The 27,434-nt window shown below is 42.2% G+C and overlaps 1 protein-coding gene across 1 annotated transcript in view; it reads right to left on the bottom strand.

The window, feature by feature from the left end:
• TKT (transketolase) overlaps nt 1-25,905 on the bottom strand; it is a 70,188-nt gene extending 44,283 nt beyond the window's left edge. The window contains exons 1-2 of the mRNA XM_086939147.1: nt 25,553-25,905; nt 3,652-3,769 (exon numbers count right to left, since the gene is read on the bottom strand). Of these exons, the coding sequence (XP_086795273.1) occupies nt 3,652-3,769; nt 25,553-25,659 (225 nt within the window). The 5' untranslated portion in view covers nt 25,660-25,905. The remainder of the gene's footprint in view (nt 1-3,651; nt 3,770-25,552) is intronic.
• Between the last annotated feature and the right edge of the window lie 1,529 nt (nt 25,906-27,434).

Here is a 27,434-nt window from a genome sequence, read left to right as displayed (position 1 = left end):
GTATGTACGTATTGTGTATCTATATGTGTATTTGAGAGTGTGAATGTATGTTTACTGTATGTATGTGTGTATGTATGTGTGAGTGTATGTATGTGTGAGTGTATGTATGTGTGTATGTATGTATGATTGATATAGCGCAATCATAGCTAGCAAAGGAGCCCTGTACGTTACTTGTGGGAAGAGTGACTGTGTCTTAAATGTTCCTCATCGGACCGTGTTATTTTGAGACCGCTCTTCACAGCTTCACGTCAGTGCCACATGTATGAAAGGATTCACGCAATCCCACCACAGAGAACACACGAGGATCATTTGCCAAACACCTTAGTTCTCAGAAGGGTAAGAGCATGTTGTGGTGTCAGTCTCACAGGCTTTGCCCCCCAAAGAGGTCCATGAAATGGACCCCGTGAAGGTCAAGGGGGTCCACACTGCGTTGCAGGACTCTGGCACTCTGCGTTGCAGGATACTGGCACTCTGCGTTGCAGGACACTGGCACTCTGCGTTGCAGGACTCTGGCACTCTGCGTTGCAGGACTCTGGCACTCTGCGTTGCAGGACTCTGGCACTCTGCGTTGCAGGACTCTGGCACTCTGCGTTGCAGGACTCTGGCACTCTGCGTTGCAGGACACTGGCACTCTGCGTTGCAGGACTCTGGCACTCTGCGTTGCAGGACTCTGGCACTCTGCGTTGCAGGACTCTGGCACTCTGCGTTGCAGGACTCTGGCACTCTGCGTTGCAGGACTCTGGCACTCTGCGTTGCAGGACTCTGGCACTCTGCGTTGCAGGACTCTGGCACTCTGCGTTGCAGGACTCTGGCACTCTGCGTTGCAGGACTCTGGCACTCTGCGTTGCAGGACTCTGGCACTCTGCGTTGCAGGACTCTGGCACTCTGCGTTGCAGGACTCTGGCACTCTGCGTTGCAGGACTCTGGCACTCTGCGTTGCAGGACTCTGGCACTCAGCGTTGCAGGACACTGGCACTCTGCGTTGCAGGACACTGGCACTCTGCGTTGCAGGACTCTGACGCACAGTGTTTTCTGTTGTCACTGTGCACACTTGACTCCAGCCTCCTTTCAGTGTTTGCAATCAGCAAATCCTGAACAGCGAGTTTAGGAGACACGGTCTTGACCGGAGGCTTGTGATCCTACACTTTACCTTGCTGTATCACAACTAATAAACATCGATTAACAGCGACATTACTTAAGCCATTCTAATAACTGTGATGCTTTTGTGTAGTTTTTTGTTTTCAGGATTGTTCTGGTTTTCGCGATCACTTAGTGATAGTCAATACATAATAGTGAACCCAGTACAGGGCCTTTTGCCGGGGGCCCTGATTCCTATCACTCTCTTGTGTGGTATTACAGTTTTATTGAGTATGTTGCTTTGTGTTCATTAAACGTATTATATGATTCCCATTAGACTTTTAAATATGTTTATATTATGCTCAGCCGGCTGGGGGAGATTTCGAGAGACGACCACGAGGGAACAGTAAATAAATAATTAATTTTCCCTCGTGGTCGTCTCTCGAAATCCCCCTCTCAGCCAGCCCACCACTCTTATCTGCAGCGGCCGCGGCTGAATATGCGATATTAAGTGTGGCGCGCTCACAGCTCCAGCTTGAAACTCACAGCTTTTCGAAGCTGTGATAAGGGTGATGTACTGTACCCCGATTCACCATTCACTACCTTCATTGAGCTTGGCGGTGCCTGCTCCTCTGTGTCTACATGGACGGCCAGGGGGCTTAGAAAGACACCCATGTTTGAATATGGAGTCCCATATTTATAAAGAGGTCACGGAACGCAGTACAGCACCCAAAGAGACTTAAACCCAGTGCTTTAAATGGGCCGGTACTTGCCGGTACTGAGTACCAGCACTTCTCAGTGTTCACCCATTGAGTACCGGGATTTCTCCTTCTGTCAAGAGACTATAGGTACTCCATGTAGCATGCTGGGAGTCAGGCTCTGGGCCCCTGGGGTATGGGTGTGTGACAATTAATGGCAACTGTATTTCAGAGGCAGGCTGCTCCTGCGGCCTTAACCTCTAACTAACAGCGGGACAGGAATGAGGAGATGTGGCTTGAAGGCTAGAGCTCCCTACACTGGAACTGTCATGCTGTCATTTATAGTGTACAGTTGCAGCGCTGGAATACACTCACCGTTGGCTGCCTAATGCCCGTTGGCTAAGTTCGGCTTTTGTTTGCAAGGCACAATTGATACTTTTTTGCAGTTATATAAAGCGCAAACTTGTCAGGAGAGCATTAAAGCATTTTACATGACATGTACAAGTTCTACATGAAAGTAAACTTTATGTTTTTATGGCACAGGGAGATGAAATCCCAGCATCTGCTCAACATCTTGTGATTCTGGGCAAATCGCTTGAATCTCATTGTGCCATAAAAATAAAGAAGTATACTTTCACGTATAACTTCTGCTTCTCAATTAAAACGCTATAATGCCCTCAGGCCAAGTTCACGCTATATAAAACTACAACAAATAGCAATTACACCCTCACCTATGAACTGAACTTTGCTAAAGGGCACTGCCACAATTTACTTTGAAAAGAAAATGCTGATATTGTAAATGCCTGCCTCGAAGCCACACCCCCAGACACGTCCCTTGCAGACCCACACCAATCAATATGGTGAGTCCCGCCACTTCTCTTTTCCCATTTAAAGCACTGCTTAATCCCACAAAATTTAAACAGATCCATTCTCCCCACAAAGATTGCTTAAAGATCGTGAAAAAATTGCAGAGCTGATCAGTCTCTCTCCAAGCCAGCTCACACATTTCTAATATGAATCAACTAAGGAAATCCAATTGGTGTATACATTGCACACACTGAAGCCAGCCTTAGAGGAATGCATGCTTGAAGATAAAGCGGGACACTACTTCAAGGAGATCCAAAACCTGTGCAGAAAACGAAGATAAAATAAAATGATGGGTCTGCTGATCCACTTGGGAAGTATGCGAAGAAAATAATGTACTAGTAATTATATTGGACAAGAGAAAATACTTTACAGAAGGAAAAGGGTACTATGACATTTTCTGTGCGGTCATTAAATGATTACCTGGCGTGTGCCATTGTGATGTGCTGTAAGTGACACACCACATTTTTGCATTCACGGTTGTGAACAGTGAGATCCCACAAAGCAGCGGGGCTCTCTAAATAAAGTGGGTGGTTCTCCGCTAAAGGGAGGACGCTTGGACTCAGCCAACCCAGCAGGCAGCCCACCAGGGTTTAAAATCTCCTTGTTATTCTTTAAATTTTGAGGTGGTGCAAGGATGTGCAAGACTCGAGCAATTAAAATTGATTTTAAGTTAGAAACTATTTGCAGAAGAAAAATAAGTATATATTACAATAAAAATCAATAGATCAATAAAACACATATGCGGCCAAACAGATCTGGAAGAGTTGCATAAGGGAAAAGGACCTCTCCTAAAATGTGTTTTCTTTCCACTTTGGAGCCATTGAATGATCTTTTGGACAACATGATACAAAAATTTGTGTTTTGCATTGTCAGACTTATGTAAAAAAAGATGAAAATTATACTGGAAAGCAAAGCGGAATGAATTCTTCTAGTGACAGAGTGTCAAAAGAATAGTCCGCCTGTAGAAACAAATCCAAAGCACTCCCTTCTGCATCAGACAGACTCTTACCTTGGAAATCACAAAGCGATCATTGTGGGGGTTCCTGGGATCCTGTGGCTTGTACTTCATGACATTGAAGAAGAGAACAGACATGATCTCCGCCGCACTGCAACATGATGTTGGGTGCCTAGAGCAAACAGAAAGTACATTTATTTCATTTTATGCAGATTTTAAATAAAGGATAGCTCGTCCATCTTTGGGGATATCCCACCCCTAATCCAGCTACACTGCAACATTTAGCATAATATCTGATTTTTTAGTATCTTTAATGCAACAAACAATAACCCTTAAAATTAGAATCTTTTACTCTAGAATGTCTCCAATCAATTGAAGAGTTCCTCAAGATTCAGCACCATCCACGATCGTCTACAATCCCAACAAGGCCCATTATCAGTATGATTAATGCTCAGTACATCCGGCATCACCTATAAACATCCAACGACCACATCGTTCCCAAGATTGAAGAGGGCTTTGGGTCTCATCTTCATGTTGCAAAAACCTGAAGTCCAGCATTATATGGTGTACAAATGACTGTTTTTAAGGGTGTAACACTGATATAGTACTCATTAGATTCTTCATTATTAGTGTTTACGTGACCCGCACTTTGATGCTCCAATGAAACAGGCACAGAATTTGGCAGCCATTTTTGATACTGACCACCCATTCACCCCCTTTTCTACATCACTGTAAAAAGTGCTTTCTCTAATCTGTGCAAGTTTACAACGATGCATCTATTATTCACCTACAAGAGATGCTTAGAAACATGCAATAGTGATTTCCAAAACAGATTACTAATGCTTAAGGATCTCTAAAAGAAAGGGACCTCTCCAAGCTGAAAGAACTGCAACCATATCACGCTTGCTCTGAACTAGCTCTACTGGCTTTTTATCAAGAAAATAATATCTGATCTTTACATAACTCATAATGCTCTCCCTGGATACACCCCTCAAGAACTTTCCAATGTCTTTCAGAGCTACCATCCATTTGGAATTCTGAGATCAGCCTTCATAAATAATTTTGTCATTCAAACAAGCAAACCCAAACAATTTAAAGGCAAAGCTCTCTGTGTTCGGGGCTCCTCACTTCATAACAATCTCAAAACAATGTTGGGACAAGAAGGAGACTGTATCATGTTTTGGATGAGAATGAAAACCCATCTCTTAAGACTAGAATATAATTATATGGCACCTCCAGTTATTGCCACACAGGAACTTCTTACCATGGTACATTGATGCCCAGACAGAAGATTGAGGTTGGTCAGAAAGTAACCACTTTCACTTAGCGTTCTTTTCCTATTAAGAAACCAATCTGTTTCTTCCACTAAGGCTTTACCATCTTGCTTTCTTTTACCTGGTGATTTCAAAAGCAACTTGAACAGATTACCATCTATTTCCACTTGATACTTCTAGCGATTGTGTTTATATCAATACCTGATACTTCCCCAGTTTATTCCAGCTATACACAATCTTTATTTTATTAGTACTAACTTCATTGATCAATGTATTTACAATTGATCTTTATTTTATTATCTTATGCTGAATATGGCAGGATCTAGATGCAAGGCATCGCAAGGAAAAATAATTGATGGATCTACAGAATGATGTTCTGTGTCCGAGTGACCAAGAAATAGACCAAGGGAGAGTGATGGGCATGATCGACGTTCTTTACAGTAATGCACTCAATAGCATTCCATAATGAAATTTGTAAAACAGCCAGGTTGGTAAGATGGCATAGAAATTGGCCAATTAAGAAGCATCAGGGAGTGGTGGAAAACAGAGTGCTTTACAAGGACAGAAATGGGGCAAGTAATATGCCATATAAATTTGGCCTTGAGTTTGTATTTTGCAGTACATAAATATAAAACTGCAAAGTATCACTTGTTTATAAATTATGATATGGTCTATGTCACTTTGCAAGTATCAGCAACATATATACATAGCTGTTTGTAGGGAGATCTATTGTGTTGAATGCACAACAAATACTTAGAATGGCCTTTGGGTTAACATCTTGCTCATGAATGAATATTTCAGTTGTCTGCTCTTCATTTGATGGCTTTCCTCCCTGTTCTTGTGTCTGTCACGCTCAGCAGCATTCCAGCCTCAAAGTGTTCTGGCTGGATGAGTTATATACTCCACTCCACACCTGAAGAACTCTTCTTTAAGTTGGTTCTGGGCACTCCTCCAAAGTCTACGATTGGCAAACAGAATTAGCAAACCCAACAGCCCAGCCAGTTAGAGCTGAGAATATTGGCTTTGCCAACGTTTGTAAAATATTGATCCTGTTATACCCAACTACCTTTTTAAATTGATTAAAATCTAATCACACCCTTTTTTTGGTGTATGACTAAACCACAGTGCAATGTTATTCAAATCTGCAAAAATTATTTTATACGTAGATAGTTAAGTGGGTTGAATGTTTTAAAAGTGGAACAATTCCAATGTCTTGTAGACTAAAGTCTGGAGTCGATTCTCACATCCCAAGCCAACCTAAGTATTTAACACTCATGTGCCTCTTGGACTCTGTCCTTCCTACATATGACATCTTCTCTCCTGTGGACCCGTCTACTAAACCATCATTTTCTATCCATGGAAATAAGGGAAATGCAGATGAGGTTTCGTTTTGGTGGCTCTCTATGATACAGTGATAAGAGCAGCACTGTGAGGCTTACAGATTCAACTGCCAATCTGTACCATCCTTACTCAATTCCGCTGCTATCCCTCTACCATGACAGCCTTGGTGGACACTACAGGATCCGCCGCCAATGTCTGACGTGCATCTTAGGCTGTTATAACAAAATACAGCATGTTTTCTCTAAACAAATCTGTAATTTAATGCAGGGACATCAATTTTCAATCATTTCGGAAGATACGATACAATAAACCTAGTTCTCAAGGTGCATGCGTATTATGATAATTTTAGCTGGACTAAATATTTTCAAGACTGCTTAACCCCAGAGAGCCGGAGACAGTTGTATCATGCAGACACAATGAAAACTGGAATTAAAGTTAGTGTCCAACAACTACAGGTGATCAAAAATTCACACAATCCAAGTTACCGTTCAAAGACAAACTTCACGCTCATATTAGAAGTTATTGGTAGTTGTGACTTCATCAAAAACCCTGGCATGCCAAAATACCTCCATCAATTCTATACTTCACCAGGTTTCTTTACAATTGTGGATTGCAAATAGGTGCTAAAAACCTGAAACAGTGAACATACACACACGAAAATACGGGTGAATATCGTGAACATTAAAAATTAAAAGGATTTTGTAACACAATATATATTTCAATCAAAGTTAATAGTTAAGACAGAATACATCATTGCATGTGGAAAGAGCAGTGTTAACTGTGTGTATATGATTGAAACTATTTTACAAATTTACAGCCACAGGGGACTCGATTGCACAATATATGTTGGGGTACATGTACAACAGGTTTTAGTAGTTGCTGACAATGGTTCGGGTCGTTAGCGAGCGCTAAAGTGCCTTTTGGCATGTACCTACCCTATTTTGCAAGTCGGTAACCAATTACCGACTCACAAAATAGGGTTTGTGAGTCGGTATTTAGGACAGGACGTGTCAAGGGCTTCCCAAACGTATAGCGAGTCACCAGGGGATGTATGATTGTTTTGCAACCAGAATGCGATTGCAAAACAATCACAGTTTACCCATTTACAAACAGGAAGGGGTCCCCAGGGGACATCTTCCACTTTCTGAATGGTAGCAAAACATTTCTAAGAGCAGGCAGTGGTTCGATGGACCACTGCCTACTCTTAAAAAATGAAACAGAAACGTTTCATTTTTCTTTTTGAAATGCATCGCAATTTCCATTAAAACTGACTGCATTTCCCCCCAAAAAGTTGATTTATTTAAAGCAAACACAGACATGGTGATGAGCTGTCCCCTGCAGCCACTATTCCGGTGTTTTTAGTGACTTCCAATGGGTGGCAAATTGCGACCTACCTCATGAATATTAAAGAGATATGTCATTTGCGACCCCATTGGGAATCTCTAAATTTGTCTGAAACACATTAGTACATTTCATTTTGCGAGTCTCAAATTGGAGTCGCAAAAAAAATTGCAATTGGCACCTCGCAAACTTAAAGGGTCAAACATCTGGCCCTTTGTCCCTATATGTATTCATGGTCACCAACTTTTATTCCAATCAGCCCCTTCACATGTTCTTTGGAATTATGACTTTATGGATAATTTATACAAATGCACTTCTTTTACCAGTTTCCCTGGTCCTGATTGTAAATACTGCTGGTGAACCTAATTTATAGATAACAGCAGAGAAATAGTGCCTTCTGTGAGAGCAAATAGCAGACTATCTTTCATTGAACAAGGAATAGAGCTGGGGGAATTTCAATCTGCAGAATAGCAGATGCGAATCCAGGGGAAAGTTCACATTTTTCGCTGGATTCACATCTACCTCCGGACGTTAATAAAAAGGAAGGTGGGAATTACGAACCTCTGTGCTGTAATTACCATTATTAGCCCTGCAGTTGCAGAATTTGTAAATGCAACTTTATGGGAAGCATATGCCTCAATCTCTATCTAGTCCCAACAGAGATAGCTGCTAATTAAAACAATAAAAACGCTATTGGCGCAGAGGGTGGTAGGATTTTGGGGGCGATCCCAGACAGGATGGACCTTACAAATATAGAAATTCTGCTTTAGTAATTTGAATAGAAAGGCAACCTGGGTGTTCCAAGTCGAGGTACGGTGGTTTGGGTCTCGGAGGTTTACTCACAAAGTCATAACTTGGTGAGTTTCAGAAACATTCCCAGTAGCTTATGTGGGGTTTGCAAACATTCCCAAAGATTTATGCCACCATAGTTGAATAAATCAATATATTTCTAGAAAAGTTTTAGGTAAATGTGCAGATATCATGGCAATATTATTATAAAGCCCAAACGTTATCTGGGAGTCAAGGCTAAGGAATTTCCCAACATGTACACGTATTTCCAATAGACCTTTCCCCAGTAAGAACTGCGTAGTTCACTAAAGTAACAAGCATTTGCAATGCAATAGGTCTCGCATTAGGAAAGTTTGAGCTATTGGTCTTGTAAATGACAATTTTTTTATTTATGTGTTGGTTTTGAAAATAGCAAAATTAATAGCTTTGTCATTTACAATGACAATACTTTTAACTTTTGCAAATTTAATTGCAACGTGTTTTGTATTTACGTGACTTAGATGTATTGATATCACAAATAACAATGGCTTTTAATTTTTTTAAATAATTAATACTTAAATAAAAGTTATTGTAATTTATAATGGCAATAGCTTAAACTTTAGTAAATAACTTTTGTGAAGATTATGTTCAGTGTATTTTATTGTGACAAAAATCCAAGAACAGAAGTGAAATATTAACATCTTTTTGTGACATTTGTAATAAAGCTTGAAACATTGAGAGAACATATTTGAACCAGTTGTTGTTGAATAGTTGCACAGATTGATGCTGTGGTGGCACTGAGTGATGTTGTGGTGGCAACAAGTGATGCTGTGGGGGTTCAGTGATGCTGTAGTAGCGCATAGTGATGTTGTGGTGCCCCTGAGTGATGCTGTGGTGCCCCTGAGTGATGCTGTGGTGGTGCGATAGATAGATAGACTGAGGGCAATAGATAGCTAGAGGGAGGGTGAAAGATAGATAGAGTGAGGGTGATAGATAGATAGATAAATAGAGTGAGTGCAATAGCTAGATAGATAAATAGAGTGAGAGTGATAGATAGATAGATAGATAGATAGATAGATAGATAGATAGATAGATAGACAGACAGATAGATAGATAGATAGGGTGACGGCGATAGATAGATAGACAGAGTGAGGGTGATCGATAGACAGATAGAATGACGGCGATAGATAGAGTGAGGGCGATAGATAGACAGATAGAGTGAGGGCGATAGAGTGAGGGAGATAGACAGATAGATAGAGTGAGGGCGATAGATAGAGTGAGGGCAATAGATAGATAGATAGATAGAGTGAGGGCGATAGATAGATAGAGTGAGGGCGATAGATAGAGGGCTATAGATAGATAGAGTGAGGACGATAGATAGATAGAGGGCGATAGATAGATAGATAGATAGATAGATAGATAGATAGATAGATAGATAGATAGATAGATAGATAGAGGGCAATAGATAGATAGAGTGAGGGCGATAGATAGATAGATAGATAGATAGATAGATAGATAGATAGATAGATAGATAGATAGAGTCAGGGCGATAGATAGATGTGTGTGGTTGTGTGTGTGGGTGTGTGTGTGGTTGTGTGTGTGTGTGATTGTGTGTGTGGTTGTGTTTGTGTGGTTGTGTGTGTGTTGTTGTGTGTGTGGTTGTGTGTGAGAAGTTGTGTGTGTGTGGTTGTGTGTGTGTGGTTGTGTGTGTGGTTGTGTTCGGTTGTGTGTGGTTGAGTGTAGTTGTGTGTGGTTGTGTGTGATTGTGTGTGTGTGTGGTTGTGTGTGTGGTTGGGTGTGATTGTGTGTGTGTGGTTGTATGTGTATGGTTATGTGTGTGGTTGTTTATGTGATTGTGTGTGTGGTGTGGTTGTGTGTGTGTGGTTGTATGTGTGTGTGTGTGGTTGTATGTATGTGTGTGTGCGGTTAGAGAAGGATGTATGTGGAAGAGAGCAGCAGATCAGCACAGCAGAAGAGAACAGGGAGTTAAAGAAGGAGGCGGGTGGAAGAGAGCAGCAGATCAGCAGGGAGAATAGAACAGGGAGTTGGAGAAGGGGGCGGGGTGGAAGAGAGCAGCAGATCAGCACGGAAGAAAAGAACAGGGAGTTAAAGAAGGAGGCGGGTGGAAGAGAGCAGCAGATCAGCACGGGAGAAAATAGCAGGGAGTTAAAGAAGGAGGCGGTGGAAGAGAACAGCAGATCGGCACAGGAGAAGAGAACAGAGAGTTAGAGAAAGAGGCGGTGGAAGAGAACAGCAGATTAGCACAGGAGAAGAGAACAGGGAGTTAAAGAAGGAGGTGGGGTGGAAGAGAGCAGCAGATCAGTATGGGAGAAGAGAAGAGAACAGGTAATTAGAGAAGGAGGTGGGTGGAATAGAGCAGCAGATCAGCACAGGAGAAGAGAAAAGGAAGTTAGAGAAGGAGGCGGGGTGAAAGTAAACAGCAGATCAGCAAAGGAGAAGAGAACAGGGAGTTAGAGAAGGAGGCGGATGGAAGATAGCAGAAAGATCATCACAGGAGAAGAGAACAGGGAGTTAGAGAATGAGGCGGGAGGAAGAGAACAGCAGATTAGCATGGGAGAAGAGAACAGGGAGTTAGAGAAGGAGGTGGTGGAAGGGAATAGCAGATCAGCATAGGAGAAAACAAGCAAATGCAAGACCATTTTGGCACCCGCGCTTTAGATTTTAACATGGTAATGAAAAAAAAATATGCAAAATGTTGTGAGATGGAAAGTTAGCATTTAGCGCTATATTATAGCTGTGATAAAGAAAGAGAAAGTGGAGAAGAAAGGGGAAGGTAAAAGAGAAAGAGTGTTTTAAGGAGGTTAGAAGAAAGAGATAGAGTGTTAAGAGAGTGTGAGAGTGCAAGAGGGGAAAAGTGCTGTGAGCCAGTATATTTAATAGATGGCGCAGTGAGGATAAGAGAAAACGGGAGTGTATTGCGGAAGGGAAAAACAAAAAATAACTCAGGAAGGGATCAGGAAGAGAGAATGTAGTTATGAACTGAGAACGAGGAAAGGGTTGCAAGGAACCGAGCGGAAACAACGCAGTGAGGAATGGGTGCCGAGGAGAGTGCAGTGGGCAGATGACAGTGAAAAAGCCATTTGAGGAGGGCGACAAAGGGTGGTGAGAGTGTGAACAGAAGCAACTTATCAAAGGACATCAAGGGCAACAAATGAGAGCCCTGAAGGAGAAAGGGCTCCTAGAGGATGTGAGAGGGAGGAAAAGGTGCAGTACAGGAAGAAACGCATTTTATTAGGTGAGAGTAAACTAACAAAAGAAAAGAAGTTGGGGAAAAAGAAGTTGTAGATGAGTATATAGTGTGTGGTGAATGACTGGGTAGAGAAAGAGAATTGGGAAGACACTGAAGTGGGGATAGAGAGAACACACTTATTATCTTCTAGGGCCATTAAATAAGAACCCTCAATGTAGTGAGATACACGCAGGTGGGGCTTGAATGTTGGATTTGACTGAGACATGTGTTTTAGAACTGTAAGTGATGCAGCAGCAGAAAGAAGCAGTCAACCGAGATGTTACTAGTTGTTGCAAGCAGGGAACAGCCTAGCGCAGTAAGAGGAGGGCCACTGGAATTATACAGAACTGGAGTCTAAAATTATGCTGCAGGGTGACTAAATTGTGGGGCAACAGAATGAAAATTATGCAGCAATAATCTGGTTCCTCTTTGTTTTAAAAGCAGCTCAGCAAAACAATATACTGCGTTTTACATTTATTATTAACGTGTTGCTAAAGTAATGAAGGGTTTGAGAGAATAGAAAAAGATGAAACATATAAAAAAAAATATTTGTCTAAAGTCTCCCTGTGAGGCTGAAGCAGCCGGCAGCGTGTGTAGCAACGAACGCTGCCTTAGAACAGTCGACCAATGAAGACACACAACACCGTCAATGGCCAATAAGACCGAAGCAATGCATGACGTAGTCAAAAGAGAGAAAAAAGTTTAACAAACCCCAGTCATCGTTCAACACTAATGGCCGAATTTCAAACGCTCAAAAGCTGCTCCGATGAGGCTATCCAATGTTCCAATAATGATCCAATGACAAGGAATATCCAATTATGGCAATTTCTTCACGTAATCTGTGCCTTCTCGTACGATGAGAGCGTATGTCCAGTGAAGGCTTTATTCAATTTGTTCGTTTAAAAACGATTATATTCCAATTAATTTAAAGCGAGCCAAGATTACAACTCCTGCAATGGAGTCAGCCAGTGAAGATTAATATTTTTGCCGTTGAGAAGAAAAATAATGAAACGCCGCAGCCCGGCTTCAACAGGAAGCCAGGCAATCTGTGTTGGGACGGGGGCGGGGCCAGAGAAATACAGGAAGCAGACGGGAGTCTACCCCGCGCTCCAGTGCCCGCCGGAAGATTTGCGTGACTGCGTCTCAGCGCGGCACCCGCCTGTTGCCCAGAATGACCGGATGGCTGCCGAGGGACACGAACAAAGAACCTGGTGAGTGGGGCGGCGGGGGTCTTGGTGCGCGTGCGTGTATGCGACGGCGGGGGTGTGTTCTCTGTATGTATGGGTGCGTGCGTGCTTGTGTGTGTGTCTCTGTGTATGCGTGTGTGTATGCAGTGTGTTTGTGTGCGACGGCGGGGATGTGTTCTCTGTATGTATGGGTGCGTGCATGGGCGCTTGTGTGTCTCTGTGAATGCGCATGCGTGTGTGGTGCTTGCGAGGCAGGAGATGGGCACAGCGCCGTGAAGGGAGGGGGAGGGAGCGTGTGTGTATGCAGTGTGTGTATGCAGTGTGTGTGTGTCTGCGCGCGTGTGTGTATGCGACGGCGGGGGTGGGTTCTCTGTATGTATGGGTGCGTGCATGGGCGCTTGTGTGTCTCTGTGTATGCGCATGCGTGTGTGGTGCTGTGCGCGGCCCCGAGGAGGAATCTAAGACAGCGACGCTCGTGCGTGAGCTCCGTCTCAGATTCCTTCTAACACGCCAACAAAAGATGTCTCGCAGACAGCAGGCTTACGCCTGCTTTTTACGTCTGCGAGACCTAAAAATGGTGGAGGGAAAGTATAAGCAAAATTGAACAATCGGGCACTCATCTTAGAATTTTCATGAATACCTTCAAATTGGCAAACAACAACAATAGGAGGAAAAGTACAGTGCCCAGCTTTCTGATTTTTTTTCTATAATGTTTGCACTGGGTTCCATGCTGATACAGCAGTGAATTCCTATAGATCCTGGGCTCACAGCCACAGTGCGCCTGGAAGCAATCTTAACAACATAGTTTTTTTACTAATAAACAGTTTCACAAAATATAACAAAGGGCAAAAAAAAAAAATCTTTTCTCTTGAAGGACTGAGCCTTTCACAACTAAATCAAAAGGCATTTCTTTCATGTCTTAATGGCCAAGAGTAAGTGTATTCTCCAAAGAACTATTTCGCTTGAGGAGATAATTTCTCTACTCGCTTAGATCAATCGATTTTTCTTGCTCTGAGTGTAACATATTTTCAGCAAAATCCCAGAGGTGTGTGCTCAGCTTAAATGAATTATTTTAGAATTGCCAAATTGAGCCATAGCAGGAAGAAGGTGAGGAACAAAAATTCTTGTCAGCAGATAAAACTGTATTGATAGACTAGAATTACTGACATGATGTAGACAAGAGTTGACAAGCTCAATAGGGCTGACATTTGGCAACGAAAATAGACGTGTGTTGAGTATGAAAATATCACATGTGAATGAGTCAACAAAAAGATCACCACAGCGGACCAAGTAATAAGCACCTCAAACTTCAGTAGTCCCACAAGTGTTAAAAGTTCTGTGCTGTACAACCTCCAAGACCTGCTGTGTTTCGGTCCCACTGGATTTCCAGATAACAACTTGTAGAAAGGTGGAGGCAGCACCAGTTAGAAAGTAACTTGCAAAGGCATCTAGTTGTATCAAAATTTCTTTTATTGTTCTTTTTTCAGAAGTGCACAAGACTGCCAACGCGTTTTGCTCCCACCCCAGGACCTTCGTCAGGGCAGAGTAAAAGTCAAGGTCTGGATTGAATATTCCAGCAACTGCAGGGCAGTGTGACGTTGGGTTGAACTTCAGATGAATCAAAATGTCAACAGAAAGATTTGGATAGTAGTCAATGGGGTGTGTCACCGGATATTGGTTTATGCCGATATAATGAGAATCAAGGTACCAATCGAAGTGATATATAAATGGTGACAAAAAGTAGTCGATTTCGTTTTGCCCGTAACTCGTGAAATTACTTCAGTCATCAGGTGTAAAGATGTATATCAAGTAGTTATAGAAAAGTACTTTCCAGTGCGTAACCCGATGGTGGTGCCCCAAACGTAATAGGCAGGCCTTAATAAGCTGCCAAGGAACTTCGTTCTGAAGGCTATATGTAGCCGGTGTTGTCCTACGAATCGGGACGCCAGGCGTATCTTGATTCTCAGTCACCTTTTTCTTCATTACTACATATGGGACTACCTCTAAATATGTTAGTTCAGCATGTGTGCTTGTGGTGTTGGAGCATTCCATGCTTGGAATAGTAGGGGCATCAACAATGGAATAAGAATGTACGGGAATAGGAATGTACGGGGGATTCTTGTGTGGACAATTATTGAGGAGTCTTTCCATGTTGATGTTGCTGTTATACTGGTAGCAGAGTTGCCAATAAAGAAGTTTAACCTTGATTTAAGAAGAGTTGACTTTACAAAGCTGTACACAAAACTGGTGTTTGATTTAATAGGCTGACCATCCATGTATAATAAAAATCTAGTCCACATATAAGGTAGACATGACCCCGGACTTGCCTCTTAGTTCACTAATAGAATTTCCATCAGGGCGGGGGCAGGAATGTTTTGCAGTTCATATTTAAAAACTCTCTCTTTTAATAAATATGTCACTAAAGTATGATGCAGTAGCACACTGTCATTTACAGACAGACATTTTCCAATGAAATGGCCACAAACTTTCCCACTGCCATGCAGTTTTACTGATACAAACAAGAATGTGTGGAAATTGGGTTTCAGCAAATATTTATAATTTTCACATCATATTCTGATTTGTATTGATCACATTGAAATCTTTGTTTCCATCTCACTTTACAATTACAAATAAGAGTGTTTCTAACTGAAATTATAAATATATTTTGAAACATTTGTAGTGTTCTTTTACAAGCTATTTAAATGATTGTGAGATAGTTCACTTCAAATTCTCTAACTTTTGAAGTCTGAGAAATAAAAGTAAACACCAATTTCCAGGAAAAGAACAAGCAGATATTTTTCCGAAGAAAAGCCCTCACATTTGACCTCTATCTTTAAACACACAGCAAATGTGACAAGATTCAAATGAAATTTAATGGCACCCTGATTGCTCATGTTCTTTCTGATAAAATCTGAGTGAGCAAGTACACTTCTCTGGCAGGAAATTCTCCCCCCCCCCCCACCAACCTCCTAAAAATATTTGAAATATCTGTCTTAATTTCAAGTAGTACAAAACAGATAAAAGTCAAAAAAACAACAGAATAAAAATCCCAAACAACTTCAGAAAACTTTAATATCTAATGAGCAAAAATGAACAATGAAATTCGTATGAGATCAATTGTAGATATCAATTTGTAATATTTTAAGGCCAAGTGGCAATGACAAATATAATTCCACCATTGAGTGAGAACTTCACTCAATTTCACCCTGACTGCAATGGAACAGATGTCAGTAACTCAAAGCAAATTATTTCAGTCAAAGTTTTGACCTTCAGGACTTTTTGGTGGCCAAAGTATTTCAGCAGGGTAAGGTCTAAGGCTGAAGCTGCAGAGGTCCCTCAAAGTCAGATATGCAGTTGTCAAGGTCCAAGGTCCTGCTGAAGCAGTTGGTTTTGGCGCCAAAAAGCTGGGTTTCATAGCCGCAGAGGTCGCTTTGCCTCTAGGGTAAAGTTACCACCTTGTACCAGTCCAAAGTTTTCCCTTTGAACTTAGTAAAATTTTTGGTACTCATCATTCATCAGCGGGGCAGGGCTCCAGAAGGCCAGATACCTTTAATTTGAGGTCCAGCAGAATCAGTTTTCAGTGTAGAAGAAAAGCTCTGAGGAGCATGAACATAGTTGTCGTTCTCTCCTTGGAGTTTGCCCTCTCTGGGCAAGTCTCAGCTCCTTGTTGGAGTCCTCTGGAGGATGATTTAGTCCCACATTTCTCCAATTGCTGGGAAAGTTCTGGTCATTGATGCTGGTCTCAGCTTCTCAACCTCCAGACCCTGGGAGAGCAATTGCAGTCCCCGTGTTCCAGCAGGTATCAGGAGTCCTTGAGATATTTTCGTCCAGCAGAATCTTCTTTCTTCACATGTTGGCTTCCCAAGTCCTGGAATGCTCAGAGTGGTGGTGAGATGCCGTTCTCATCATATACATTAGCCAGGGATTGGAGAATTTCCTATGCCCAATCCTGTCTACTTTCTCACCCTATACCATCCTCCCTTTGCAGCACTTCCTCTCCATTGAACTGTAAAAAATATCTGAAGCTTTAAATCTAAAATGGCTAGCCCCATATGCCATCTGAAGGGGGTTCTGGCTTCCACTTAGCCTCTTCAATGTTTAGATAAATTTTCCTACCCTCTGTTATGCTCAAAAACTGGCTCTCCCTTTTGTCACGGTTAGAGACAGAAAAAAGAAGAGGGCACTGGGGATGAATGGGAGCAGACTCGGCCTACTGCATCTTGCATCTCGAATTGAAAAGAGGATGGGTGAATGCTGTCCTTTGTTCTGTCAACTGTTCCTACCCACTCCAAGATGATTAATCCCAGTTAGGTGAGCAGTTGTTGACAACAAGACTGCCTTCTTGAGCCCAGGGGCCAAGCCATTGTTCTATGGGAGCAGGGTTGTAAACTGTAAGGCAAGAAAATGTAGAGAACCTCTGGAGTGGGGATGATTGGCAAATTGGTTCTAAACCAATTTTCTGTCAGCAGCACAAATTACACTTTCCGAAAGTTATTTTTCCACTAACCTTGTCAAAAATGCACTTTCACTATTAAATTAGGTTTTTGAAAGTTAGTTGAAATCAACTTTGAATCCATTGTCTAGCATTTTCTTAATTGAAAATACAAAAAGCTTTAATTACTATTTTGTTATCCTGTGCCAAACTTACCATAGCTCGGGCATGGATCTCTCCCCAGCCACCGCAGATTATGCAGTGGTGGTCTCTGGTTAATGAAATCCACAATATGGAAGCCGGATTAGCCCGTATTAGGGGTACCAGGGCAATGCTTAATTTTGAGAAAATTTGGGGCAACTTTATATAATTTTTTTTTTTCCTGTGGGGAACATGCTTTTTTTTATAATGTATGAACTTATGTATATATACATTTTTTTTGTGGTTTTTATGCCTTTCTGTATAAATACTATGTATACATTCTGATGGTATATTGTTCTTGCTTGAGTTTCACTATGTGCTGTTAATAAAACATATTTAAAAAAAATGAATACGAAATGAAGATTTTAATCACATAGACGTGTTCATAGACAAATCAAAGATCACCTACACAGTGAAAATAGTTTTTGGGTATATTTTATTGCCATCATTACGAGAGCACACTATTCTCAACATGTAGCATTCATCTTTAATATATTTTACACACCCAGTCCTGTGGGCTTACAAGGAATACTGGAGGGGTGACTTGCTAATATATAAAAATAGGGGTTTCTACATGCTACGTACTTTCCCTCTCCATGTACAACTATAGTTCTATTAGACTGCAGCTTTGCTAGAACACAGCACTGGTCATGGCAACTAGATGTTTTTTTTTATATATGTGGGTGGTGTAATATACACTTTATTCCACCTATGCCATTTAACATCCATGCCACAAGTGCATTTCCTGTACCATCAACCATGGAATCATTGGAAAGTTAAATATGCCCATCCGGTAACTCCAATGCATGGTACATTTTAGGTAAAAAGTACAGGCAGTAAGCATTATTTACCATTGGCACCATACACCACAGCTCCCTACAGCCAGCAAAAGCAGACAAGAAAAAATGGGGGGGGTGGCAAAAATTGCCCGTCCTTGCACATACCCTTGGCAGTAGTAGAATGTACAATTCATGAACCAAAATGCAATACAGTTAAGTGATTTTAAGTAGTGTGTACTATTTCTGTGGTTTGTTTCGCACCAACACATCGCCATCTGGCAACTTTGGATAGTTTGAAAGATCACAAGCATAATGGTCAGACAAAGGCTGAAGTGAAAAATATTTTTAAAAAACATTTAGTTACTATGAACAATTAGTGGTGCCTTATTTTATTCTTATATTGTATAGGACATTTTCTGATAAGTGAATCCACTACACCCTATGAAAGGACATAATGTTCCTTCTGAAGGTCCCATTAAAAGTCCACCAGTCTTTTCGTACAGTCCTACCCAGTACTTCAGGGTGCAGTATTCACTGAGTTCTGGGCCTTGAATGGTAGAAAAATCGGTAATACTGAATGGATCTAAGCCTGCCCCACCCATTCCAAGATGCAAAAACTCAGAATTATGCATTTTTCCCCACACAAGTTCTTCCAGGTTTTACCTGGCAAGACGTTGTTCAATTAAAAAAAAATCCTGTGTAAAAAATCCTGTGTGATTTCCACTGGACTCCTGTTAAACCCCAAGTGTTCCTACAAGTCTTTTCGGTGGGACCAGGATCTGAAGGCAAGGAGCAACAATGGATGGCTTGGAGGTCAGGGTTTGACCAGCGAGAAATGTTAACTTTGAACTTACAATTTTCTTGAAGCCTAGTTTTCTGAAGTCGGAGCCGGATGCAAGCAATATCTAAAATGAGCCCTACTATTCACACCCTGGATAAGTATCCTTAAGTTACGCTGTCTTTCATAACCTATATCGTTAGATGCTGTCACTCATAAGATACACAATGCACGTTTTCACATGTGGATTTATGTTTCTAACATTTATAGAAAGCACAAGTGCACTTTGCGACACTGGAGAAACAATGCTGGATTCAGTCCACTATTGAAGCTACTTGGTGGCCTGGCAGTAGCAGTCTAAAGATTGGGCCTCATCTTGTCACCATAAGCCCTTTTTGCATCTATCATTCAAAACAAAAGTCTGTGTCACACACAGGGCCTCACTCAAGTTGGCAGCCTGGTAGCATCTGGAACTAGCCAAAATATTTTTAAATGTTTGGGCAAAGGTACTATGGCCCCAGTAAAGGTTTAATGTGGAGGCATAAGATGCTGGTGGATCTCCCGCCATATCATTATGGAGAGTGTAAAGCTGACAAGATTCGCTATTAATAAACCATATATGAATCTATATCTGATTATTGAGTTCAAACAACACTTTGCTCGAACCCCAAACGCATCGATGACCAAATGCTGAGCGCCGAAGACGCTTTGCCCCTTGGTGATGGCATCCCTTGAGACCAGAAAAAAAAACAGATTAAGAATGAATCTGCAACTCTGGATTCAGAGTAGGTCTTTAAACGTCGTTTACAACACAAGGCACAACACGTATCATTTATGTATTCACCTCTGAAGTCACAATTTAAAGTGGGGTCATAATCCCCTAATGATGTGGCTACGTCGCCATAGCCAGATGTGGGACATTCCTCGGATTTAGCATCCAAGCGCAAAGATTATGCTCATAATGCCCCCAAGTTTGAATTCTTTCAGCTACATTTTATTAATTTAAGACTCCCAATATTGCCTTCAGACTTTCACACGGCAGTGCATGAAATAGCAGTTGCTGGAACGCAATATGGGGGCTTGCAAAGATCGCGCTACAATTGTAGGTACGGTGGCTGCTTTGAAGTTAGAATTAGGTTTTGGCCCAAGTACCCACACCCCCATAGAGAGTAGATCTGTACTGGAGGTGCTGTATGGGTGGAGAATTATGACCCAGGTTCTCAGTTCTCTCACGCTTAAACATGGGACATATGCTCCCTGTGCTCTTCCCAGGTCTAACCTTTGACCAATGAAAGCCATGCAGATGTGCGCTCTTCTGTGCTAAACGCCTGAAAGCACCACCCTGCTTCTTGAGGCTGTATGCGACTACCAAAGCAAGCGGACATTAGATTGAAGAATTGCTGTATTACACAAAGGGGATGAAGCAATGCCGCGCTCTCTCTTGCCATACATTAACTGGTGTTTGGTCACCCTAGCTAAATATGTGGACACTTCCTCTTAGTGGTGGAAATACCCTGTTTCCAGCATTCCTCGTTCTCCACACACGATAAAAGATTGCACATACCTCTGCAATGAATGTTTCTCAAGATCATTGTGCAAAGCAGGTTGCAGTTAGAACGGTTACTCGACTTCCTTCTACAGAATCTGGGCGGGCTCGTGTGAGAGGAAATGGTTAAGTGTAATTGACTTGCGTCATTGGCTTTCAGAGTTCCAGTCGTTACACAACTGAGCAAGACACCTTGCCTTTATCAGACATTCACTTCTCTTTACAGAACAAAATGCTTTTTGAGAAAAGGGAGAATTACTCGTCCAAAACAAGCAAGAGCAACCTTTTCTTTTACCCCTGAATTGTTAGATCTGTCCAGCTTGCAAGGGTCCCACAAATCCCAGAAACTTTGCCAAAAACGTCCAGGCGTCTTTGAAGCAAATATCTGCTACTTGCTGGCTAGAATTCGAACAACCGAGTCTCCTCCAGAACAAAATGTGCCCAACGCGGTGTAGCCGCTGGCTTGTATGGACCGCCGTTAGTGGTTATACATTTTAATATTCACAGAATAAAACGATAATCTTAGTCATCCTGTCACATCGCGGAAAAATGTCACTCATCGGTCAAGCTGCAACCGCATATCCTTCCAACCCAACACAATCTATAGAGTAGCGTGCTATCCATTCGCTAAGTGCTTCAGCACTTCGACAGGGATATGAAATGCTACAGAAATGCACAGACAAAAGACAAAATACAGAAACTGAATGGCTTCCTCGGGATGGGCAAGAAAGCAATGGTATGAGCACTCACAGCTTCCCGAGGAAAGATACAATGTGTTTGTTACTTTTCTCAAATAACACTTGTGAAGCTAGAATGTTACGTTACAGAGATTTTTATTGCATTGTGTTGCCAACAGAACGGCCTCTCGGTGCTATCACCTTCAATTGCTTTTATGTCCTGGCCTCGAGTGGTCCTTCAGACGGGAAACATCCTTTACAACGCAACTTTTACCACGCAGTGCTATTACAACGCAGGTTTTACAACGAAAACCATTACAACGCATTGCGCTGGGGGGTGCTCCAGGATAGGGAATAGATTTAATTTACTATCCAACACCTTCCCTAGTGTCCACGGGGACTTTGGGGTGCTATCCAGCACCCCAAAGAGCTATGAGTTGTAATGGTATGCGTAGTAAAACCTGCGTTATAACAGCATGCGTGGTAAAAGCATGCGTTGTAACGTCATACATCCGGCTGCAATAGCTGCCCAGGCCTGGGGAAGAGAATGTCCTATGATAAAACCCGAGGCAGAATGTAGCAATGCTTACTGGGCAAAATCCCTAGCTCTTCCAAACTACACAAACGCCTGAGTCAGGCTGGCCTTTGCCTCGGTCACGCTACAATGAGCCAAGGTGGCACACAGACAGTTGTCTTACTTGTATTAAAGATCAATCACCTGAAAATATGTTCTTCGTGTGAATGTAAAGGCGATTATTCAAATTGATATAAAAAAATGTCAAAGGAAGTGTACATTTAACCTATTATCTGCTCTTCTAATAACTATTCCATTATTTAATATGTCAGAACCACCGTGCTAGGTTGCAAAAAAGAAAGAAATCAGAGCAAGAAACTTACAATAAAGCAGAAAATCTGGGTTTTAGGATGAAGTACATCTCTGCATAAAGTGGGTTTGCCATGTGTATTAATGAATGAGCATCATCTCCTCGGAGTCGCGAGGGAGGCTTGAGTTGTTCTGACAGCAGGAATGTGTGCGGAGCCCGGAAAGAGCTGCAGCCAGAGGACATTTGGCAGAAAAGACCACACTTAAAATAACTGCATGGCTGGCCTTATTGGTTCTGACACTGCTTGGCAAAATGACATTGTGAGTATATGCATGCTGCAGGCTTGCATTCCTCATGTTCACAGGTTCACATCAAATTACCAACTTTACTATCTCATGTGCATAACAGTCACAATATGGAAAGTCTGGGAACTTTATTCAGCTGGATTACCACCCTCCGCCCCAAATGTTTTATGTGACCTTGAAGTATGGACAGTAATATGTATTTGTGAACAAAGGACTTGCAGAGCTGCTGTTGCAACATCTGTTGAAATCTGCAGCCACCCACCTAGGCACACCTTAACAGGAAGTGACATTGTTTTGAAATAACTCTATCTTATTTCCTGCTCTCGTAAATCCCTGCATTAGAGTATGTGGTTTCTATCCCAGGTTACGTCGCCTGCCACTGGGCAATAACTTCTTGCCTAATTCATTTAGCAGGTTCCTGCAAACGTTGCTGTTAATGGGAAACATGACTGGAAACAGCAAAAAGTCTCATTAAGATCTTCCCTGTAAACTGAAGTGGTAATACAGCACTGGGAATTACCGATAGTGAGGTGTGCAGACTTTTGCTGACACGATATCAACACTTTCAGTACCTTTTCTGCAGGTCAGAATGGGGAATAATGCAGTAATACTGCATGGTTTACTCTTTCAAAGCTGTTAACGTAAGCACATCGTATTTGTCTCAGGCATAAAGTTCATCAGGTGTCTCCTGGAGAAATGTGTGCGAGGAAAACTGGTTCTTAAGCACGTGTTGTTATCCTTTTGTCGAATCAGCTTTCCTGGCCAGATCAGGAAGAAGACCAAAGCACTTGTATTCCCTTTTTGCATTATTGAACGATCTACCTACATTAGCAGGAGTTTTCTTTAAATTTAAGCCATGCTTGACATATTCACTTTACTTCCACAGCTTCATAAGCAGCTGTGCACATTTTAATCCTGTCAAGATACGAATATTTTAATGGTTCGATATTTGAGATTATTCATTGGGTGTTTGTGGTGTATTTGCGCCTGCATGGATCTCTCTCAATCACCATTTGTATACATTAAAGGAGTAAATTAGAGATGTACTTTTAAGACCACCAGAAATGAAAAGGGGATTGCTAATACTTGAAGTGCCACAATCTTTTCAGGAGTGCATTAATATTAAAAAAATAATAATTGTTGACGTGAAGTTTGGACCGTACCATCAATTGCACCTGCAAACACATTGTTAGTAGTGATATAATCACAATTATTTCAGAGATATTTTGTCTACAACTTGTTAGGATACTGCAATTCTCAGAGCCTGCAGGCTGAATGCTTTCAAGAGGGTGTGGAACTCAGATGACTAGCATCACACACACCTCAGGATAAACCGAGGCCTAGGAAACCCTGGACCATATACTGGTCACCAACACATTATCCTGTTCTACACAAACTGACAACACCCCGCCCTTCTGATCATGACATTACACACAAATTAGTTAATGACCCCCTCAATGCTGCTGACTCCAGTTAACATCACCAACTCCAGAACTTTATTCTGAATTGCTTCCTGTTGTACCAATTAACTGCCAACTCGACATAGGACTCTTTCTGGGTTGGTTCAACACTGATGTGTTGTCTTGAGTTGGATTCACTCCCTTAACCTCACCTCAGAGATTCTACTTACCTGAGCCTTCCTGACAAGTGCAGATCTATCAGGCAGCCCCCACCCAGCGAGGGACGCCAAGGGATACCTCCCACTTGTTGGGCTGTCTTTTTGTCCTGATGAAGACACGCTATGACACCTCATTAACACATTATCAGGATCGAAACATCGACGATACTACATGGTTCAGTCTTAAACAAATCTCTTGGGGTATACAATTAAGCAGTTCTGCCACAACCAGAGATAGTGTTTCCGTTGTTCTGGCCATTCTCCAACTTGTACATACTTGTATATACCTTAACTCTTGTATATATGCACTGAGCACCCACTGTCACTTTGATACACTGGTCACTGTATAAATTGTGCCTCACCTTGACAGCCCTTGAAAAATGTTTTTCTAAAAATGTTTTTAAAAACTCAAAAATAACAAAGAATATTTTTTTTTGCTAGCAATTTTGAGTTTTTTACAATATTGTTGTGCTCCAATATCTGTGTTGTTGCGCGCTGTGATTTATCTCATTTGTACTCTCTGGCATATTGATTATTCTTAACAAGATTGGTCTTTATTAGCGATGTAATTGCTTTCTTCCCGACAGAGCCATTGCAGCTTTACATGTATCTCTGTACATCACCCAGTCCTGACCGAGTTCACTAAATACTGATTAATAATTAGTAGGTGGATGCACAATGAAGTCTAGCAAAATCGGACTGGGCATTGAAAGCTATTCTCGGATTTCATTTTCTATTGTACTCTATATCAAATGCTGATTCGACACTTGAAGCATTGGTCAGCAAGGCCTGTTTATCACCAATGAGCAATGACTGTACATCATAGGTTTCTGGTCGCTACAACTATGCACTGTCAAATATGCATACACTGGAAGGTGCATTCACTTACAGAAAAAAACTGACTGTCTAAAAAGTGTGACGACAATTTACATTACACGTGACTGTCCATGCAAAATAATGCACGCATATAACGATGCGCTGCAAATTTTGTTACATCTTCAGGTTGTAAATTGTGCTATTTTCAACCCCGACTAGCTTTAGAATTTATAGCCAGATCTGACATTCAAGGGTAAGTCAATGTCTGGTCTGACAGTAGTTTGTATTTTATGTCTCTCGGGCCGCACACCACCATTGATTACGATTTGAAAGACCTGACCCTCGAACTTTATAGGCAGTTTGGACTGTATATCATGAAAGTCAGTGGCTGATACATCGCGCTACATTTTACCTTTTGCTAAACAAAGCTCTTTAGGTATAAGTGTGCTGTGGAAATACAACTTGATACTTCCCGGAGTATGACTCTTCGTGCCCATTGGCTATACTTCTGCAGGAACGCCTCGCCCTTCAGTAGCAGGCTGCTGCTACATAAATGCAATTTACTTTCTCAGAACTTACACACACCCGCCTTAGTGGCTGTTACATGTTTTTGCATGCACAGCACGGAATGCACGTTCAGCTATATTTGCTAGGAAAGGAAGCGGTTATGTAGTTCAACTGGAGCTTTGCACCGCCCCTCTTTCAGCAGCGCAGGTGGTACGGTCCACACTATTTCTCGCGCGTCCTAGGACTCAGCATCTCGCTGAATAGGGGGCGAAGGGATGCTCGCGCGCTGGCGCGTGCTGGGGGGCACTCACCCGGAGCCGGCTGCTGTGGTGGCTTTGATGCTGTTGATCCTCAGCCGGTTGGCCGTGTCCCTCAGGGACTGCAGGGTCTGCTGGTCGGGCTTGTGGTAATCTGCCATGGCGAATGCGGCGGTGACAGCTGCCTGTGGAGTCGGAGGGAGGGGGAGAGGGCTGCGGAGGTGCCGGCCGGGGCCTGGTGCAGCGAGCAGCGTGCGGGTGCAGGTAGGGTAGGAAGGAGCAGGTGAGAGGCTCCCGTCAAGACGAGGAAGTGGAGTCTGAGGGAGTCAGGAAGGCACGAGCGTAGAAGAGAGGAGGAAGGACGGTTAAAGGAGAGGCCAGGGGCTGGGCTGGGCCTGGGAGGAGACAGAGGAGGAGTCATTTCAATCTGAAGCAAGAGCTGGGAGCGCCAAGGGCCACGTTAAGCCGCGTGGAGCCGGGTGTGCCCCCCCCCCCCCCCCCCCGTGTCCCCAGGTCAACCCTTGTGCACCCCCATCCTAAAGAACAATACGCGAGTCTGCCTGCCAGAACGGTGCATGGCTTCCTCACGCACATGCAAAGCAATGGTAGCCAACATTTTGGTCCAAAACTCAGGGCTTGTTGTCAAAAGGTCGCAAATTTGCTCCGTCATTGTTATTTCTACGTTTAGATGAAATGCCCGACTTTTCAAAGATTCAAAGAACCCACGAGTGTTATAGGAAATCTACAAAAGAGACATCAGTTCATAACATTGACACATGCATTTACCCCCCAAAAGCCAACCTCTCAAATTGGTATTACGACATACATTTGTTTTCTTCCACGTGAAACATGTGTCACCATAGTTAAGCCCCCCCCCCCCATTAAATATGGCACGTTTCTTTTCCAGCACGACTCTCAAGGAGTTACTTCTGTCTTTGAGAGGAACCAATTTCCTTGTGTTTCTGCAATGAGAATGTACCACTAACAGATAAGACACGACCCACAAACTTACAAGATTGAGGTTGTTCAGCTACAGTTTAAGTGAGGACAAACCATCGCACTCCCAAATCCACGGCTAACCCTACATGCAAATTCCGACATTTAGCCATAGCGCTGAAGTGCATACAGATGTTAAGTATCATTTTTAACTAATCTTGATTCTTTGAGTTTGTCGTTTTGTGTTCAGAGACTGATTTTATGCCCACCAAGGCTCCATTTACATGCTCAAAATGCTTTCTGTATCACATCCCCAGCTACTTCTCACAGTTTTATTATACCTGTAGGTCCATGCACTTGGCATGTTCCTTGACTGTGGTGGAAAAGTAGTACTGAACACAAGGAAGAATAAAAAGAAAGGCAGCAAGGCAGACCTTAAAAATACCAAAGTGAGAGTTTGAAACGAGCTTCATTTACTATGTGAAACATGTTGGCAAATCCAATAGTTGCGTCATTGACTATCAGCCTTCTGACTTTGTCAGTTTTTGTATTGTCATAGTTTTCACAAAAGTTAGTTGTTAGGGAAGTTTCCGGATCCTCATCAATCTAAAAAAAAATATTGGCTTAAAGGAAAAATATTTTTGGGTTTGAAAAAGCACACATTGTCATAGTAGTGCCTAGCACTTAAGGGAACTACACTGCGTGTTGATGGTTTCTTGTGAAAGAAAGCCAGTGAAGTTACCCAATGGCTGAAATAGCCAGACCCACTTCCCCATGGTGTATGCTGTAATGGACAGAATAAATAGAGGAGTAACACAATAACAGACAAATGAATGAACAAGGATGGCTGAAAGACCCTAAAAGTCGAGCTTATATATAATTCTAGCAAAATATAAAAGTATTGCCAAATGCCAGAACTAAAAACCAATTTAGGAAGTTAAGCCCATGAACTGAGATGTAAAGCCTCAAAGATTTTCAAAGGTGAAAATCTGATGCGGGC

This window comes from Lissotriton vulgaris, chromosome 9, assembly GCF_964263255.1.
Source record: "Lissotriton vulgaris chromosome 9, aLisVul1.2, whole genome shotgun sequence".
In the NCBI taxonomy this organism is placed as follows: Eukaryota; Metazoa; Chordata; class Amphibia; order Caudata; family Salamandridae; genus Lissotriton; species Lissotriton vulgaris.
Note: the sequence above shows the minus strand (reverse complement) of the source record. Positions and strands in the feature narration are given on the sequence as shown.